The sequence below is a fragment of the Rhinolophus sinicus genome, chromosome 4 (assembly GCF_057876585.1).
Source record: "Rhinolophus sinicus isolate RSI-liver-muscle chromosome 4, RSI-T2T, whole genome shotgun sequence".
NCBI classification, from domain to species: Eukaryota; Metazoa; Chordata; class Mammalia; order Chiroptera; family Rhinolophidae; genus Rhinolophus; species Rhinolophus sinicus.
The window spans coordinates 84,220,156-84,239,736 of record NC_142504.1 but is presented as its reverse complement, the minus strand read 5'-3'; the positions used below and the strand labels follow the sequence as shown (position 1 = coordinate 84,239,736).

The window sequence follows — 19,581 nt, the reverse complement described above, 5'->3', positions numbered from 1 at the left end:
ATTAATTAGCTTTCTGGTATTGAGAATACTTCTGGAGGCAAGGCATTAATCACAAAGTGTCTATTGTGTTTTGAAAAATTGCCTTATCCATAAGGTTAATGGACAGGCACCAGAAGGCAAATGGATAAGAGAATGTGAACTTAAAACATCCATTGTTTGTAACTAAGTGTTAATTCTTTATGAGTCTCATAAATTGTTACTACAGAAAAATGCTTAAAGTGTATGTGAAAAGCCAATCTAGAATTATTAGTTTATAGATAAGGGAATAAGTAAGGCACTATTAAATACTGTTGAAATGCTACTGAGTCATGCTAATGCTGAATTATTTCTTTAATTTTCTCTCTAAAATTTTACAATGAGCAACACATATGTGGTTATGTTAAAGCTTGAAAAAGATGAAGATAGTCATTGATTTTTATCCATTTTCATGTGGCAGGTGGTTCTTTGAGAATAATATCTTTATCAACCAGTGTGGTAAAACAAATGCTAAGGGAGAAACATATGTTCATTAAAAATATAATTCTTTTATTGTCTTTCAGATACAGCTGCCCGTCTTTCATATCGGAAAAATGCTGAGTTTCAAGAATATAATGTTCCGATTACTGTAAAAGATAGAGAAGGTCAATCTGCAACAAAAATCTTGAGAGTTAATCTGTGTGACTGCACTCATCCAAGCCAATGTGTGGCGACTTCAAGGAGTGCAGGAGGAATATCACTTGGAAAGTGGGCGATCCTTGCGATACTACTGGGTGTAGCATTACTTTCTTGTGAGTCCTTTTACTTACTTAAGGTTAAAATATAGAAGAAATAGCTGAGTTCAGGAAAAGGTCTTTGAAATTAATCTTGTCCAGCCATCCATTAGATGTGAATCCCTTTTACAAATTCCTTTTGTGTTATTATATGAATTCTGGTTAACATTTTCTGTGAGAAGGAGCAAGATCCTTTTTGAGATGAAAGATTTCATATTTGGACAGAATTGCTGAAAATTCCTTAGACTGTGCTCAATCTGTCGACATATAACTTTTATTTTTTGGTCATAGTGGTACGTCTTTTAGTACCATGAAACAATCCAAAGCTTTTGCTATATCAAAGCCCAATAAAAGCCATGTTCATTTCATGCCTTCTCACCATTCAGCCACAGACTTATGGAGATGTTCAGATTGCAGGAATGTCTCTTTTTTGATATTACTTGCTGATTTTTCATTCTATTAACCTCCTCACCAGTTGTGTAGTTCCCAGGGGCACCGTATCTTTTCCTCTCTTTATTTCCACTGAATCCTCCAGGTCACATTAGCTGTTGTTCCTTTATTCTGTGATAAGAGTAGTGATTAAGGACAAGACTTGGAAATCAGACTGTCTGAGCTTGTACCCCAGCTTTGTCATTTGCACGCCATGTGACCTGGGGCAAGTTACTTAACTGTGCTTCAGTTTCCCCATTTGTAAAATGAGATAATTACAGTAGCCTACTTTATGGAGTAGCCCTGATGATTAGTTAATGCATGGGAAGAGCTTAAAACAGTGTGTGGTGTATTTCTAATAAGTGTTCATTATTTCTCATCAACTCAACAAAATAAATATCTATCGGACACCTATGATATCCCCCAAACTGTGTCTAGGTACGTGGGATTCATAAATGAACAAATCAGACAAGAACAAACAAAACCAGTCTGTCTGGAGACAGGAAATTAATAAATAAACTAAATGTGGTGGATTAAAAAAATAGAGCAAAATAATTAGGATTTGTAGTGCTGCAGAACGCCTGAGGGGGTAAGTGTGGGAGATTGGTGCTAATGATTGCAATTTTCAGTAGATGATTAGGTCAGGCCTAATGGAGAAGGTAACCTTTGATGATTTTTGGAAAAGGTGAGAGAGTTAGCCAAGTGGAATACCTGGGGAAAGGGCTTTCAGTCGGAAGGGAAAGTCAGTTCAAAGGCCCTGAGGTGAGAGTATGCCGGGGGAAATCAGGTAATGGCAAGGAGGGGAAGAGGCATAAGACATGGAAGCTGAAAGGTCCAAGGGCCCACACAGAGTAGGTAGGGGTTGGTGCACTTTTTTTGTAAAGGGTTTCAGTTTTAACCAATGAAATCTGCCCATATAGCAAGAAAGCAGCCATAGAAAATATTTAAATGATGGGTATGGCTGTGTTTCAATAGAACTTTATTTATAGACACCCAAATTTGAATTTTATATAATTTTCACGTGTAATAAATTATTACACTTTTGATGTTTCCAGCCATTTCAAAACATTAAAACCATACTCATGGGCTGTACAAAAACATGTGGTAAACTGGATTTGGGGCTGTAGTTTGGCAATCTGTGGTATCAGAGCTTGTAGAACATGGTAACAAAATGTTGTTACTGTTAGTTTTATTGTAACATATTTCAACCTCCCAAAATTATGATGTAGAATGAAAATTCTGAATAGACAAAATACAAAGTAGGTTCAATTATGAGACTTGGAGATAAATCTATTTTGGGAAAGATGTTTTGTCATGCTTTCATATAGGCAAACCAACCTTTAGGGAGTCAATAAATCTCTTTTAAAGTCTTTGGCTTAAATATCAGTGATGTTTTTTGGAAAAAAAATGTACTACTTAAGTCATGATTCTAAATACTTTAATATGATGGGTAAGGGGGGTGGGGGGTGGGGGGTGGGAGATGAAGGTAAAGGGGATCAAACATATGGTGATGGAAGGAGAACTGACTCTGGGTGATGAACACACAATGGGATTTATAGATGATGTAATACAGAATTGTACCTGAAATCTATGTAATTTTACTAACAATTGTCACCCCAATAAATTAAAAAAAAAAAAAAAAGAGCTACCATCAAAACATACATATAATCATGCCAAATTTTAAAATCTAAGCTAAATCATGGTCTGCTAATTTAGAAAGGTCAAGGTGATTCATGGGACACCGCGCTTAGTGACTTTATTTGCCTCCTGTGCACCCTAAGATACAAAAGATGCGTATTTTATTTTGTGTATGTTAAACTTTATATATTCTTTTTTTTTTTTTCAAATTCAGCTGTTCTGCTAACTTTAGTATGTGGAGTTGTTGGTGCCAGAAAAAAAAAAGGTGTTCCTGAAGATTTAGCACAGCAAAATTTAATTATATCAAACACAGAAGCACCTGGAGATGATAAGGTGGTAAGTAATTTTTTTTTTAAATGAATATTTATCTCTGAGTATCTCCCGTAATTTCTTAATTCATCCTCATGAAGTTATTTTGACATTTAGGAGTTAATTTGTATTTTCAATTGAGCCACATTTTGTAGGCATAAGTATTTTAGCTGTCAATATTCAAATATTTATGTAGTGGCATTTATTAAATTTTTTACACCAGGTATATTGTCTGTTATCTTTTTTCTACTCTCTAGTGTTACGATTTGAAACCTGCACGTTGATGTTGTAAATTTATTATAACAATCTTTTTGGCTCCTCTCTACAATGTATATTTCCAGATATTGTTTTTCTCTTTGACTATTTTTAATAGGAAAAAAAAAAAAAACTTGCTAAAAGCTCTGAAGATAAACAAAGAAAATGTCAAAGAAACATATGTTTTTAAAAAGTGTGTTTGTGTGTGTGTGTGTGTGTGTGTGTGTGTGTGTGTAGAGTGGAAGATTACTGCCAGTCTCTTGGGACCTCTGAGGTGTTTGCCATTATGTTTCTTGTTTTTTTGGGAAGTCTATAAAAAAAAGCTCTTACAAGGCATGTTATCTCCTTAAAAAGATTTCAATTTATTTATGAGAAATAGAATCTACTTTGATAAGGAAAATAAATAGGCAATGATATTAAACCATTAGCACCAATGTGATAGAGCATTGTCTGTGTTCAGAGACACTTCTGACACGTAAGTATTAATATAAACCTGCCACCTGGATCAACTGGAAAGGCCTGGTGAAGGAGGTACAGGTTACTCTGTAATTTAAAGAATAAGAAGGGTTTGAAAGTGAAGAGATGTTGGGAATAGCTAAAGGGGAGGAAAATAACCTAAAGAATAGAAAAGGAGGTGACAAAGTTTAGGGATTATTCAACAAATAGTAAATAAATTTATGTGAAATAGAAGAAACGATGTTTTGGAATAGAGGCTTGAAACTTTAGTTAGGCTTTGCACGAGAGGCTATAAGAGGAGTGGGAGGTGGGACTTTCATAGGCCACGCTAAGGATGTTGGATTTATTCTTTCATAAGGGAGGCTTTTCTGTACAAAAGCAGCCCAAGGTGATCAGTGTGATGCTACATCAGCAGGGTGATCAAGGTGAAAAGGAAGATATGGAGAAGGAGTTGCTGATACCCTGTGAGACTTAACTTTGGGGAATGCACTTGGGGGTGGGCAGAGAGTAGAGAATGTAAAACAGCGGTGTGGGCTTAGCCCCCATTTTAGTTTATTTTCAATTCTCCTCTCATTAGCTTAGAAATATGATCTCTGAACGTGTATTTATAATGACAAAATTATAGTATCAAGGGCCTTTGAACATCAGGATTTTTTTTTAAATAATAGAAATGTGCTGTAGCAGCAACTTAAACCAAAAATATAGAGTAACAGTGCCACCAAATGGCTACTTTTTAGTTCTCTTTTTCTAGTTTTTTTCCCCCCTAAGGCAATAAGTATGTAAGACTTTTATAGGTATTTTTCACGTTTAGTAAATCTGTACTTGAAAATCTTTCAGTTTAGTTAGAGACTGCATATTAAATAAAAAAGAAACATAATCAGATCTGACACACTGAGGTTCCCGCTGTAACTAAATTTCTCACCTGTTGTCCAGAGGATTGGTGTGAAATTCCAGCGTCAAGTTAAAATTTAATCAATCAATCTTTTTTATTTTAAAACATTGCCGTGACTCTTTGTCCTTCTCTAGTTTCCTCAAGTGTCCTTTTCTTTGAAACTGAGCTTTTGGAAGGAAAGGTTTATACTCAATTACGCTATGATATTACTTCCTGTTCACTCAGCACTCCTTGGAATTTCTTTTGACAAAGATCACCAGTGGCCACTATTTTACTTGAATCCAATGAGTGCTTAATTTATTTGAACCAGTGTTTATCCTACTTTGATTTTTTTTCTACTTTGATTATTGACTTTTTTTTTTACCATACTTCTTTGCATGGCTTTAGAGTCATGCCTCTTTCGTTCTCTTTATTATCTCAATGACTATTCCAGATCAATTTTGTCACAGCTCTAATTCCTTTATCCACCCCTTAAAGGATGGTTTTATTCTTAGACCTCTTGTCTTTTAGTCTACAGTTTTCTCTGGATGATGTCATTTATTCCCAGGGCTTCAGCTACCACCCATATGGTAGTGACTCCCCGAATTCTATCTCCAGTCTAGATCTCTCACCTGAGCCCCCCCCCCCCCCACATATCCATATACTCATCTTGGACATCCCACAAGTTTCTCAAGTTTACCATGTCCAAAACTGAATTGCTCATTCTCCTCTCACCCACAAGCTCTTCCTTCTTCCCCTATGTCAATGTGAATTCTACCATCGATCTAGTTGCACAGCAGAACACATACGGCAGGAATTATTCCTGACCCTCCCCTTTGCTGCCTCATCCATCTAACCACCAGTAAATTCTCTATGAAGTACATTCACTTCTTTTAATCATCACTGTTTCTACTTTGGCTTAGATCATTATCATTTTTCACCTAAAATAATTCAGTGATCTCTCTGATTACCATGACGTAATTTCGTTTCTTTCTTATTTGTCTTTCACATTATTGCCTAGAATGATTTAAAACCTACGTTCCTCCCCTGTTATGAAAACCCTTCTTCGAGTCCTCATAATCGCAGGATAGTCTACATTTTTTAGCATGGAATGTAGATCTTTATGTCTTTTGATCTTTTACAAACTTTCCAGCTTCCCCTCTCTCCCTGAATTCTATGTGGTAGCCATTCTCAACAGGCTGAAATTGAGGACCTCTAAAGCATCCTTTGCCTCTAGACCCTCTTGCATTTCTCAGTAAGAATCCTTCAGCTGAGTTTTCCAAGTCTACTACAGTTAGCATCTCTGGATTTGAAATTTAATGCTCTTTTTCTGTACTCCTATAGCATTCCATGTTCACCTACATATCAGCATAATCATATTCTTTAAATAACTGTCTATTTTTTGCCTTATTGGAATAAGAGCTTCTTGGAGCCACTGAAGGACCATGTCTATCTTTGCATCCCTAGATTGGCACATAATTGGAAAATGATAAATGTCTGTTGAATGAATGAAGGAATGAATTAATGAATGAATTAAAGGTTGAATAAATATTCTTTCTCCCTTGCCTTTTTGTGACTTTACTTGAAATCCATGTTCTCCCAGTATGAATGATCTATTTTATTTCAGTGTTCTGCCAATGGGTTTATGACCCAGACAATCAACCACTCCGGCCACGGTATTTGTGGCACTATGGGATCAGGAATAAAAAATGGAGGGCAAGAAACTATTGAAATGATGAAAGGAGGACACCACACCTTGGAATCGTGTCGAGGGCATCATCACACTCACACCCTGGATTCCTGCAGGGGAGGGCACATGGAGATGGACAACGCCAGATACAATTACTCAGACTGGCATAGTTTCACACAGCCCCGTCTTCGTGAAGTGAGTTTCCCTAAGCTATTTGACTCTGCAATTTAAGTGTCCAAGTAGAGAAAAATAGGAAATTGAAATTAACATATATATTTTTAAGAAACTGCTTTTCTGTATTCTTTATTGCATCCTCTTTCCCTCTCATTCTCTTGTTATTTTTACCCCCTGCTCTTTGGTTGTGTTACATTATTTAATATAAAAGATTTTATTTCATATGCCATATTCTCTTAATTTCTAAAATATCATGAAAAGTGGAGGTTTCTAATATCCCTCACTAAAGTTACATTTCAATTTTAGGTGTGTGTTTACCTTCCTTTAATATAGAAGAAGATGAAAAAACAAATCTCATTCCTCACAATCACAAAACTCCCCAAATCAAACCTCAGTTCCTCTGCAGAAACAAAGTTTCTGTACACAATTCTAGGATGAACGTTAAATAATATGAGCTAACTGAACTATTTTTAATATAAAAAGCACTGTGCAAACATAAAGTGTTTTATTCAGAAGAAAGCAAGGATGTGAAACAAGGGATTTTCCATCCTAACAGCACATCAAAATCCCCTGGGGAGCTTTAAAAAATATTAGTGCCTGTGCTCTACCTTGAAAGATTCTGATTGAATTGGTTTGGCTTTAAAAATAATTTTTTAAAACAATTTTTATGTAAAGCTCCTCAGTTGATTCAAATGTACAGCCCTGGTGGAGAACCACTGGATTAAATATTCTTTCTGGCACTAAATTTTCACTTCTTTGATCAGAGGTACCGTTGTAACCAGAAGTCCATCCAATCCTTTGAGGGGCTGCAAATGGGCAATCTTGTGACACAGCTCTAGCTTATTATATGTCCATGGCATTTTATTTTTCATGAAATTCAAGTATTAATCCTTTTTCTCTTTCTAGACAGTCATTTCATGTAATATCAGGTTGAGAAGGCGCAAAGCTTAAGAAGCTTAAGAACACTCTTAAGAGTGTTTTTCAGTGTGCCTGTCAGGTAATGGGATGTGAGGCTAAAATGGTCATGACAAAGGACAGTGGATAATGTAAGACAAGGAAATAAGCTCTGGCTGAGAGAGGGAATGGGCACACAGGGGAAGAAGGGAGGAGGCACCAGAGTGTGACAAATGACAGACAGGCCAGTGACAGACCATGAATGTAGATGTGGCTGAATGTTTGGCCTCTCCATTCCAAAGGCCAGGTTTGGGCATGTGGGTTATGCTATTTTTAATGTCACTGAAATTTTTTGAGCATCTTCATTTTGTCCTGTTTTGGCTATTTTGGAAACTTGATTCAGAAACCAATGAGGTAATTCTTACCGACTTTATAATTGCATATAATATGTAGTGATTTTAGGTAACATCTATTATCTATTTACTATGTGCTGGGCATAAGGGTATTTTTCATGCACTATTTCATCATTTAAAAATTATTCTGTGAGTCACAGTCTATATTCCCATTTTAGATGTGAGGAGAGGGAGACAAAAATATTTAGTAATTTGCTCAAAGTCATGTAGCTAGTTGGTAAAGTCAGAGCTATGACTCAGAATCAGGACTGTTTGACTATTGAAGCTCGAATTCCTAACCACTATGCATATTGTCACCATTCTGTGTACTGGCCTGATGTCTAGATCTAAATTTTAGGAATATGCATTTAATGATAATTTAAATGTACTTAAATATAACATTTGTATACGTGTTTTTGTATTAATATGGATTACTAGAAATGTAAAATATGCTGACTTTATGGTATGGCTGTGATATAGACCAATCATGTGCATTTTTTGTATGTAGGACTCCATTAGAGGACACACTGGTTAAAAATAAAACATAAAAGGTAAATAAAAAATAAATTTTATGTTCATATGTTTGTGTGTTTAAAACAATAATATAGTCCTTTTCTTTTTATTTTACAGAAATTGCATCTATGTAATCAGAATGAAGACCACGTCCCATCTCAAGATTATGTCCTTACATATAACTATGAAGGAAGAGGATCTCCAGTTGGTTCTGTAGGTTGTTGCAGTGAAAAACAGGAAGAAGATGGTCTTGACTTTTTAAATAATTTGGAAGCTAAATTTACTGCATTAGCAGAAACATGCACAAAGAGATAATGCTACAATGCTACAATTAGACATGCTTTTGTCAGATATTCTGGAAGTTTCCAAAAGGAATACTGTAAATTTAAATTTCAATTTCTAAATATATATATATGAATATATATGAAGTTTTCTAAAGTTTGAATTATGCTAATTACCAATTTGTATTTTCAAAACAATTTATTGCTTATCTTTTCCAAGAAATTTAAATGTTAAAACAGATTTTGCCTTCTTTACTTGTGAGTAAATGGACGACTAGCAAATCTCATGCTGCAGCATTGGAATTAAGGTTTATAAAGGACCTGCTCTCTTTAAAGATATTTTCCCAATATGTATATTGGGTAAGTAGTAGTCCAACAATAGCTAAGTTGTAATTAGTTGAATATAGCAGAATAGCTATCTGTTCTTGTTCCAGATTTAGATTTAAGTGGAATAAAATCATATCAACACTATAGCAAATTATGATGGATTTTTAGTTTTACAAAACCAGTAGTACCTAGTCAGTAGCCCCTAAGATTTCTAGAATTTTGTTTTCCTTCTGGTTAGCAACAATATCATGAAGAGCAGCCTTATCTACTCTATTGCCCTAATAAAATTCTCAAAAAGACATAGTCGCAACTTTAAACTACACCAGTAACTATAGAATAGACTAAAAAATTGTGTTGTTTTTATGCTTTTGAAAGTGTGTTCTATGGTACATAAAAGGGTTACTATGAAGAATATAAATTCCCTTATTCTCGAGAAACAAAATTATATTCACCATACAGGGAATTATTGTCCGTATTTTAATGAAACATACTAACAATCTTTATTGAGATTATAATCCCAAGTCTTAACATTTTTTTTCCCTGTGATTCAGGACTACTATCAATAACTTGCCAGAAATGAAAATTGTACTGAGAAAAAGTTGCTTTTCTTCTCTTGAGTCTTGTACTTTCATATTTTCATTTGCAAGTATAGCACATGTAGCTCTTGTTTTCTCTCATCAGTGGTCACTTGCAATTAGACTATGTTATCCTTAGATGATTGTTGTTCTGCCTTATAGCCTGAAGAAACAGACTCCAATCAGTTATAAGTAGCAACAAGAAATAAGCAGGCGTTTTCATTCACTACCATTTTCAAAGAAAATATATTACTCCTTCTTAAGGGAAATAAATATTACAAAATGCTGTAAAGAATCAAAAGAATATAGGGAAACTTAACCCCTAGGTGCAATTTAGTATCTTTCAAGATTGCTTAAATTTTTCAGTACTTCTCAAATTTGTTGTGATACCAGTAGAGCCTCTGGAAGATCTGTGGAATGCTCCAAGGAAATGACGTTTAAACTTAAAATAATATCTAAATTTATTGTAAATCTGTTATCACACTATTGTATAATGATTTCAAGTGATGGTTTAAAAAATAGAGAAGAAATACTAGGTATCACTGCTTGAAGAAAATTTTGGAAGAAAAACATTTAAGACTAAATTAACTTAAAAATTTTGCAACTTTGAATTGGGACCTGTTTCAGGCCCCTCTCCTGCCACACCCCTCAAAAATTCATTTGACAGTTTATTGAGCTAGCCTATGAAGTGGCAATGTTCTATAGAAATATAATTTGAACTGAATACACACACACACACACACACACACACACACACACATTTAACAAGAAATGAAAAACAAAGTGGAAGATGATGATAATTTAAAATGAGGCTGGGATGTGGTGTGTCCTACAATAGAAATCCAGGGTTTAAAGAGACAGCCTCATATGCTTACCTCTTATGTGCTGCATGATAGCTAAGCATATCAAGAAATAGTTCATGTACATTTGTGTAATTTGTTTAAAATCGTATACAGATAATTAGACTTTTCTGGTTTCAGTGGACATAAAAGGTAACCAGGTGGAACAGTAGGTTTACTTTGCAATCTATTTCTGCCCCTACAAATTAGGAGCAAAATGGTGAATGGCTGTCATGGCTAAGCCTCCCTGACTTCTGGTGACAGGGTTCCAGAGACGAATAAAAACATTTTTTAACTTAATTCTGGTGAAAATAAATCCTATATCACCATTTTCTTTCTCCTATCAACTGTCATTTGAAAAAAAAATTAGAGCTAAGTAACTACGTCCACTTGGCCAGATTTTAGAGAATAAGGAGAGTTCGGGGAGATATGACTGTCCTAAGACCGAAGCCCACAAATCTGTCACCATTTGCATTGTGTTCTTATCAGAGCCTGGGAAATACAAAATGCCATTTCCCTACTTACTACCCTATTGTAAAGGGGCATTGGTGTGAGTCAGCCCTCCCATCGGGGCCCCTTCTTTAGACTCTCTCCCAGTGCTTCTCATAGCACTTAGGTGGCAAATATTCCAGGTTGTCAATCACCTTTCAGTATGAATTAATTTTTATGAGTTTGCTTTCTTACGAGGATTTTTTAAATAATAGAATAAATAATAATGTTGAATATGTGAAAGAAAAAGACTGACTGTTCATTTGGGGGATATAGGGAACTTTGGTAGAGGAGAGGGTATTTGGGGGGGTCAGAGAGAGAGAGCACGTCATGAAAACCCAGGCCTTCAAAGCCTTGAGAGACTCCAAGAAAGGGATGTGAGTGGTAGTAAAGGCAACACTGGTTGCTTCCAAGTTTTCCCTAGGCCAGGCCCTTCCTTTTCCTTCTTTTCTTGGGCCAGTGGTAGCTGCCATTTGATTCTGGTGCAACATCACCAACCCTTCCATCGTGTCTAACCTTATTTGGAGTGTGGACTCCTGGAGAAGCGAGCTTGACTGCATGATGAGTCTGAAGGCAATTACAGGATGGGCCTGAATTCGTTGTGCAGAGCAAACAAGGCATTGGTGGCAAATGCTTCATTCCTTATGTAGCCCTCTGGGCACTAAGATAGAGGTCTTCAATTAAATGTGTGTCTAAACTTCTGTATTTGATGCTACATTTTCAGTGTTCTTATTTGCCCCCGAAATCTAGATTTTTCGGCTTAGACTGTTGAAAGGGTAATTTTTCTTTTAAAGTTTTCTTATTTTTTAATGTAAACATCATTGATGTGTAGTATTCTTCTTTCCTTATATGTGTAAGGTAAAAATTATGCTATTTTAGTGTGAAAGGAAATCTCTTTTTAAAGCTTTCATTTTTTTTTTTACAGTTCATGAATTTTTAATGTAAATGTACAGATTGTTTTTTCTTATTTTTTACGAGGAAGCAGCCAACTGTCTGTCTAAAATGCAGTGGGGTTTGTCTTGTGACATTTTTAACAGAGCTTTAATTTTGCTTTTAAAAAAGTTACTTTGTTTTTAAAGAAACATGGCAGGTGAAAATAGCAAAAATTGGGTATGTAAAGTAATACTTAATAGGATGTAATAAAACTATGTTAACTTGATTTGTTGTCTTTGCTGTATTTAGAGATCAATTCCAAGGTGATCATGTTATAAAATTGTGCTTAAGACTGGCACAGAATTGTCGATAATGCCTTTATTGTATTATTAGGGAATAGAGAATGGATAATTATCAGATTGTCAACATCATTAATATATATTATACTTTTGTGAGGAGATCACCATTTGGGGCACAACTTTACAAGTAATATCCATTTGTATCTCATCAATCTTTATCTATCTATCATCCATCTATCTTCTATCTATCTGATTTTGATTGGGTAAAGAAGAATTAGAAGGTAATTCTAATTACAGAGTGCTTCAGAAATAAAATGCTGATACAGGATTCTTAATGGGAGGAACAACGTAGTCAAGGGGAAACATTATGAATTAAAAAGAAAAAAAGGCAAGCCATATTTCCATCTTGGTTCTGCCACTTCGCCACTTATAGGATATACGAGTACATGAGTAGGCTTTGAGCTTTAATCACAACTGAGTTATGGTGCTGTGCACTCCACAGTGAATCTTTCATGCAGGTGTGTGTGTGTGTGTGTGTGTGTGTGTGTGTGTGTGTGTGGTTTCCCCACAAATGTAAGGCTGACCATATCAAAAATGTATGAGTTCTATCAAAAGCTTTAAATTTTAATATACTTTGAACCACAATTTCAATTTCAGGAACTTTCATTGTAATAATTTTTGTGTGTATATTTGGCTCCGAGAATGTTCATTGAATTTTTGTTTGTGATAGCAAAACATGGATAAATTTCAAGTGTCTAGCAGAACTGATTTGGTTAAATACTGTGTCATAGTGGTTGAGAAGCATGGACTCTAGATTCAGGCTGTTTGAGTTTGCATCCTGGCTCTGCCACGTACTGTCTTTGTGACTTTAGCAAGGCTACATATTCCCTCTCTTAGTGTTCTCATTTTTAAAATCAAAGTAACAATACTGACCTCATGGGTTTGTTGGGATGATTAAATCAGTATTTTTAAAGCACATAGAACATTCCCTGTACATAGTAAAAAATTTATAAATCGTAGGTACATAGGCAGTAAAATTATATGGTTGAATATACTACAAAATAATAGCTAATCTCTCTATAGAGAAAAGTTTATGCTTATACAGGAGAAGAAAAAAGACCTGAACAGATTGTTTCCAGACAATGAAACTATAGTTGATTTATATTTTGTGTTCATTTTTCTACAATGAACATTGAGAACATTATTATTATTATTTTTAAGGATTAACCCCAGCCCTACACTGCTTCTTCATGGCTCTTGTATTAGTTAGGATTAGGATTGGCTGCATGGACAGAACACTTAAAATGGCAGCGACTTAAACAGATAAGATCCAGATTAAGTTTGCGGGCCTCTCTAGTCATACAGTTTATTTGTTTGTTTAAAATATTTTTATTAAAACTATAGTTGGCATATAACATTATTTTAGTTTCAGGTGTATACCATAGTTATTCAACATTTATATACCTGAAGAAGTGATCACCGTGATAAGCCCAGCAACCATCTGACACCGTGACATGCTATCACATTATTATTGACTATATTCCCCATGCTGTACATTACATCCCCGTGACTTATTTGTTTTATACCTGGAAATTTGGACCACTTATTGCCCTTCACCTTTCTCACCCCCTTTTTAAATTTTTCAGCTACAATTGACAGTCAATATTACATTATATTAATTTCAGGTGCATAGCATGTGTTTAGACATTTACATAATTTAAGAAGCGATCTCCCTGAATAATCTAATACCCACCTGGCACTATACATAGTTATTACCATATTATTGACTACATTCCCTATGTTTTACTTTACATCCCCATGACTATTTTGTAACTACCAATTGGTACTTCTTAATCCCTTCCCCTTTTTCACCAACCAACCCTACACCCTCCCATCTGGCAATCATCAAAATGTTCTCTGTATCTATGAGTCTGTTTCTGTTTTGTTTGTTTATTTTGTTCTTTAGATTCCACATATAAGTGAAATCACGTTGTATCTGCCTTTCACTGTCTCACATACTCTACTCAGCAAAACACCCTCCAGGTCCATCTATGCCACCACAGATAGCAAGAATCTGTTTCCTTTCCTGGCTGAGTAATATTCTACTGTATGTATGTACCACCTGCTTTTTATCCATTCTTTCATCGACAGACACCCAGGCTGCTTCCACACCTTGGCCACTGTAAACAATGTTACAATGAACATATGGATGCATACATCCCCTTGCAGTAATGTTTTTGTTTCTTCAGATAAATACCCAGAAGTAGGATTACTGGGTCCTTCTTGTCTCCTGTTATAGCCTTTGTTTTAAAGTCTATTTTGTCTCATATAAGTATTGCTACCCCAGCTTTTTTTTTTTCCATTTCCATTTTCATGAAATAAATTTTTCCATTCCTTTACTTTCAGTCTGTGTGTGTCTTTGGATTTGAAGTAAGTCTCTTGTCTATTCAGACATCCTATGTTTTTTGGAACATTTAATGTACTTACATTGAAAGCAATTGTTGATATCATTGCCATTTTATTATTCACATTTCAATTTTTTTTTTCCATCTTAAAGAAGTTCCTCTAAGATTCCTTGTAATACTGGTTGGGTGGTGATGAACTCCTTCAGCTTTTTCTTGTCAGGAAGCTCTTGATCTGTTTTTTTATTTTAATTGATAGCCTTGCTGGGTAGAGTACCCTCAGTTGTAGGTCCTTATTTTTCATCAGTTTGAATATTTCTTGCCAATTTCTTCTGGCTTGCAAAGTTTCTGTTGAGAAATCAGCTGACAGTTTTATGAGAGCTCCCTTGTTGGTCACTAATTGCTTTTCTTTTGTTGCTTTTAGGGTTCTTTTTGTCTTTAACCTTTAGCATTTTAATTATGATGTGTCTTGGTGCTTGCCTCTTTGGGTTCATCTTTTTTGGAGACTTTGCACTTCCTGGGCTTGTATATCTATTTCCTTCACCAGGTTAGGAAAGTTTTCAGTGATTATTTTTTTCAAATAGATTCTCAATCCCTTGCTTTCTCCCTTCTTCTGGTATCCCTATAATGTGAATGTTGTTACACTTGATATTGTCCCAGAGGTAACTTAAACTATCCTCGTTTATTTAAAAATTATTTTTTCCTTTTGCTGTTCCGATTGGGTGTTTTCTACTACCTTGTCTTTCAAATCACTGATTTTGTCCTCTGCTTCACCTAGTCTGCTGGTGATTCCTGTTAGTGCATTCTTATTTTCAGTTATTGTATTCTTCACTTCTGACTGGTTCTTTTTTATGGTTTCTATGTCCTATTTTATGCTCGCTATCTCTCTGTTGATGTTCTCACTAAGTTCCTTGAGCATCCTTGTAACCATTATTTTGAACTCTGTCTGTGGTAGGTTGCTTGCCTCCATTTTGTTTAGCTCCTCTTTTGGAGTTTTCTCCTGTTCTTTCATTTGGGATGCATTTCTTTGTTTCCTCTATTTGGCTGCCTCTCTGTTTTTGTTTGTATTTACTAGGTAGGGCTGCTGTGTCTCCCAGTCTTGCTGGGTGGCCTTATGTAGTAAGGATCCTGTGGGGCCCACTGGCACAGTCTCACTGGTAACCTGGGCTAGGGGCTCCAGGAGTGTCCCTTGTGTGGGTTGTACATGCCCGCCTGTTATAGTTGAGCTTTGATTGCGGTTGGCATGTGAGTGGGTGTATTGACCCTCAGGCTGACTGGCTGTGGGGTTTGGCCACATCCACAGCTAATTTGCAGGGGCTTACCCCACAAAGCAGGATTTGCCCCAGTGGGCTCTGGTGCCTGTTGAGAATGCCCTTTGTGTGTGACACTTTTGGGGCTAATTGGGTGGTGCTCTGATGTGGACTGAAGCCAACTTCCAAGTATGTTGGTTCTGGGGCCGCTTGGAAAGGGCTGCAGTGCAGGTCCAGGTCAGCTACTGCCTGTGACCAGCCGCAGAGTAGCCAGTAGGAGATACAAAGTGATCCACAGTTTTTTGCTGTCTGTGCTAAACCTGGAGGCATATAGGAGATGCCACACTGGGAACTGAGGACAGCTGCCACACCCCAGCCACACTGGGTCTGGGGTGGCTCCTAAAAAAGCCAGGACACTTTGAGGCCTGCTGCCACCTACCAGCTCCTGTAAGGTTCAGCCCCGGATAAAGCTTCCTATGATTCTCAAGTTGGGTGAGGCAGGGTCTCAGCGAGTCAACAGGGTGGAGCAGTGGAGCTCACCAGATCTGTGGGGTGGACTCAACAAAGGAAAGATGGCACCTGCCTGCTGGCTACACAGGAGAAGAGCTCCACACAGGGAAAATGGGGACTATCCCTCCAGTTTTCACCCCAAAGTTACACAACTCAGTCTCTCCCCATATGTGTCTGATGTCCCCAGACTCACCACCGAAGCCCAGAATGAGTACCTGTTTGGGCCATTTAAAAGGATGTCTGGGTTTCCTGTAGCATTCTGTCCCACCTAGATGGTTGGAATCCCCACTGTTTTTCACAGCCAGAAGTTGTGGAGGCTCCTCTTTCTGGCACCAGTACTCGGGGATGGGGAGTCTGGTATGGGTAGCTGGGGTCCTTCGCTCCTGTGTGGGGAACCTCTGTGGCTGACCTATCTCTCCAGATTTTCAACCCCCACACATGGGTGTGGGATCAACCTGTTTCACATCTCTGTCTCTCCTACCAGTCTTGACGTGACTTCTTTATATCCTTAGTTATAAAACTTCTGTTCAACTAGACTTCAGATGGTTCTTCAGGTTGATTTTTCTATAATTTAGTTGTAATTTTGATGTACTCACAGGATGAAGCAAGCACAGCATTTATCTACTCCACCATCTTGGATCTCAGGTCCATACAGTTTATTTTGATTCCATCTACTTGAACCTTAAAACTTTCATTTTCCCTTTACTTTTTAAAAATTGTGCTAAAATTTGCATAACATAAAATTCACCATTTTAGTCATTTTAAAGTGTTCAATTCAGAGGCATTCAGAACATTCGGGATGTTTCTCAACCATCATCACTAGGTTCCAGAACATTTTTACCTCCCCTAAAGGAAATCTTTAAGCAGTCACTCCCATGTCTCCATTCCCTCAGATCCTGACAACTACTAATATATTTTCTGTCTCTATGGATTTGCCTATTCTGGACATTAAATATAAATGGAATCATATAATATGTGTTCTTATGTGTCTGGCTTCTTTCACTGAAATTAAATATTTTGTGCATCCCTTTACTTTGGAAAGAAATCCTCAATATCTGAAAGTTTGTGTTCAGAATTTCTCAGAAACAAATATGACTATCAGCTATTTACCAAATTCAAAATGAATCTTTTTTTGTGAAAAATCACATGTAGTAAAACAAAAATAGACCCGTTAATAAGTATAGCCATGTGTCCTAATATATGTTATCTGTAGAAGCATCATATCTTCTTGAAAAAAATTTAGAGCTATAAAAATAGGCCACTGTTAATAGTCACAGAAAACTGACAATGCAGATACTATAACTGGTACAATTTGATATAAACTGCCCATTGATCAAATGAATCAATTTTGCATTGCAAAATGCAAATAAAAATTTAGTCTTATTGAAACAATTTTAATTAAATAATATAGAAAACTGGAAAGAGTTTATCTTTACAAGAATTTGTAAAATCAAACTAGCTTAATTTTATATGAAGTGGAAAATGTTTTTCTGGAGAGAAATATATCAATCTGGTCATAACTCTAATATCTATAGTCAAAAATACAGAGGAAAATGTTCTAAAGTATTGAAGCTCAGGTTGAAAACTTGCTTTATCCTCTCTATTCAGTTCTGAACTACCCAAATGAATCCATCTTTCTCACTATCTTTGTATTTATCAGCCCTATACACCCACCAGCATACTCTCTAAAGTAGAGTCCATTCTGGAGTGTAGTCGTTGCTGAAAACACATGCTACATTGCAGTGCTGAAATACTTTCTGTGTGATACCACCGACCATCTTTAGGATGAGCCTGTCTAGATTTTCTATATTCATGACCAAGAAAGGTCCATGCTAAGTAGCCTCTGCTTGAAAATTAGTTAACCAAAAAGTGACAGCATCATATCTACTGAGAAACTATGATATTTACCAATATGCACTCTCCCCCGGTCTGTGCCTTACTGAGTTTCAAGAGGCTCTTGAGCCCCTGACCCTGTCTATTGGCTGCCCAACTTTGTGCTTGTGGGAGAGCAGCGAAGCCACATGATTCAGCTGAGGGCAGTGTGGGTGGTGGTGGAAAAACACTTATTATTTATTTATTTTTTGAAAAATTATGTCTTTATAATACACAGGAAATTTTTGTAACATGTTTTTATTTCTGTGCTTATTTTCCAACTCGAAGCCCATTTAAGCTATGGATTCTTTCCAGGTTTATTAGATGCTCTGGAAGTGTGCCATAGAATTAGCACATAGAGACTCCAGATCTCAAGCACCCAGGTGACTACTCAGAGTAGGAGCTGCCTTGGTGACCACCTGTGTGAGTGAATGACCAAGCATCAGATGCTCTCCCTACCCAGTTCCCTTTGATATTCTACAGGAGTAGGTGAACCTACACTCATCCCCAGGAAAGGGGGGTGGAAATAAAATCCCAAATGACATATTTATTTTCTGCCACTTTGGCTCAATAAAGACTTGAAATAGACATTGAGTAAAAGAAAAATAAAAGGAGTTATATTTCTGGAACATAATAGAAGTAAATTGAGATTATTTTCTATTCAAATAAGCAATTGGAGATTACTGAAAGACGGGTAAGAAACTTGCTTTTCTTGTATTCATATACACAACATTTTCTTTATCCATTCATCTATTGATGGACATTTAGGTGTTTTGACCTTTGTGAATATTCCACTGTTGTGAATAGTGCTGCAGTGAACATGGATTATAAATACAGAGGGTGCCAAATATATATATATATATATATATATATATATATATATATATATATATATACACACACACATTTTAAGAAAGAAAAAAAAAATTAAAATTGTAATACTCAATACATACCGATAACAAAAGATGAATACAAGTCACATTTGACTTCTACAATTACAAGAGGTGCTCAAAATGGTTACCATCAGCATCCAGACACTTCTGAGTACAGCGAACTACTGGTTGACCAATGTTGTCCAAAGTATCCATTTGTATACATTTTTTTGTCACCCAAGGTATACCTTTAAGATTCTGATTTCAATTCTTTTGGATAAATAACTATAAATGAAGTTTCTGTATCATATACGGTAGTTCTATTTTTATTTTTCTGAGGAACTTCCATACTATTTTTCACAGTGGCTTCCATTCAACCATAAAAAAGAGGAAAACCATGTCATATGTTACATGTATGAAACTTGAGGACATTATGCTAAATGAAATAAGCCAGTCACAGAAGGACAAACACTATATTCACATATAGTTATATGAGGTATCAAAAGTAGTTAAATTCATAGAAAGAGAAAATAGAATGGTGGCTTCCAGCGACTGTGGGGAGGAGGTAATGGGGAGTTGATGTTCAATGAGTATAGAGTTTCAGTCATGCAAGATGAAAAAG

At 36.2% G+C, this 19,581-nt stretch overlaps 1 protein-coding gene across 2 annotated transcripts in view; it reads left to right on the top strand.

Moving 5' to 3' along the window:
• DSC3 (desmocollin 3) overlaps nt 1-12,040 on the top strand; it is a 46,840-nt gene extending 34,800 nt beyond the window's left edge. Inside the window, exons 13-17 of one of the 2 annotated variants that reach the window (XM_074340199.2) lie at nt 540-767; nt 3,031-3,152; nt 6,335-6,592; nt 8,366-8,408; nt 8,488-8,623. In XM_074340199.2, the coding sequence (XP_074196300.1) occupies nt 540-767; nt 3,031-3,152; nt 6,335-6,592; nt 8,366-8,392 (635 nt within the window). In that variant the 3' untranslated portion in view covers nt 8,393-8,408; nt 8,488-8,623. Of the gene's footprint in view, nt 1-539; nt 768-3,030; nt 3,153-6,334; nt 6,593-8,365; nt 8,409-8,487 lie in introns of both variants that reach the window. The other variant, XM_019741195.3, reaches the window with a different exon arrangement.
• The last annotated feature ends 7,541 nt before the right edge of the window (nt 12,041-19,581 follow it).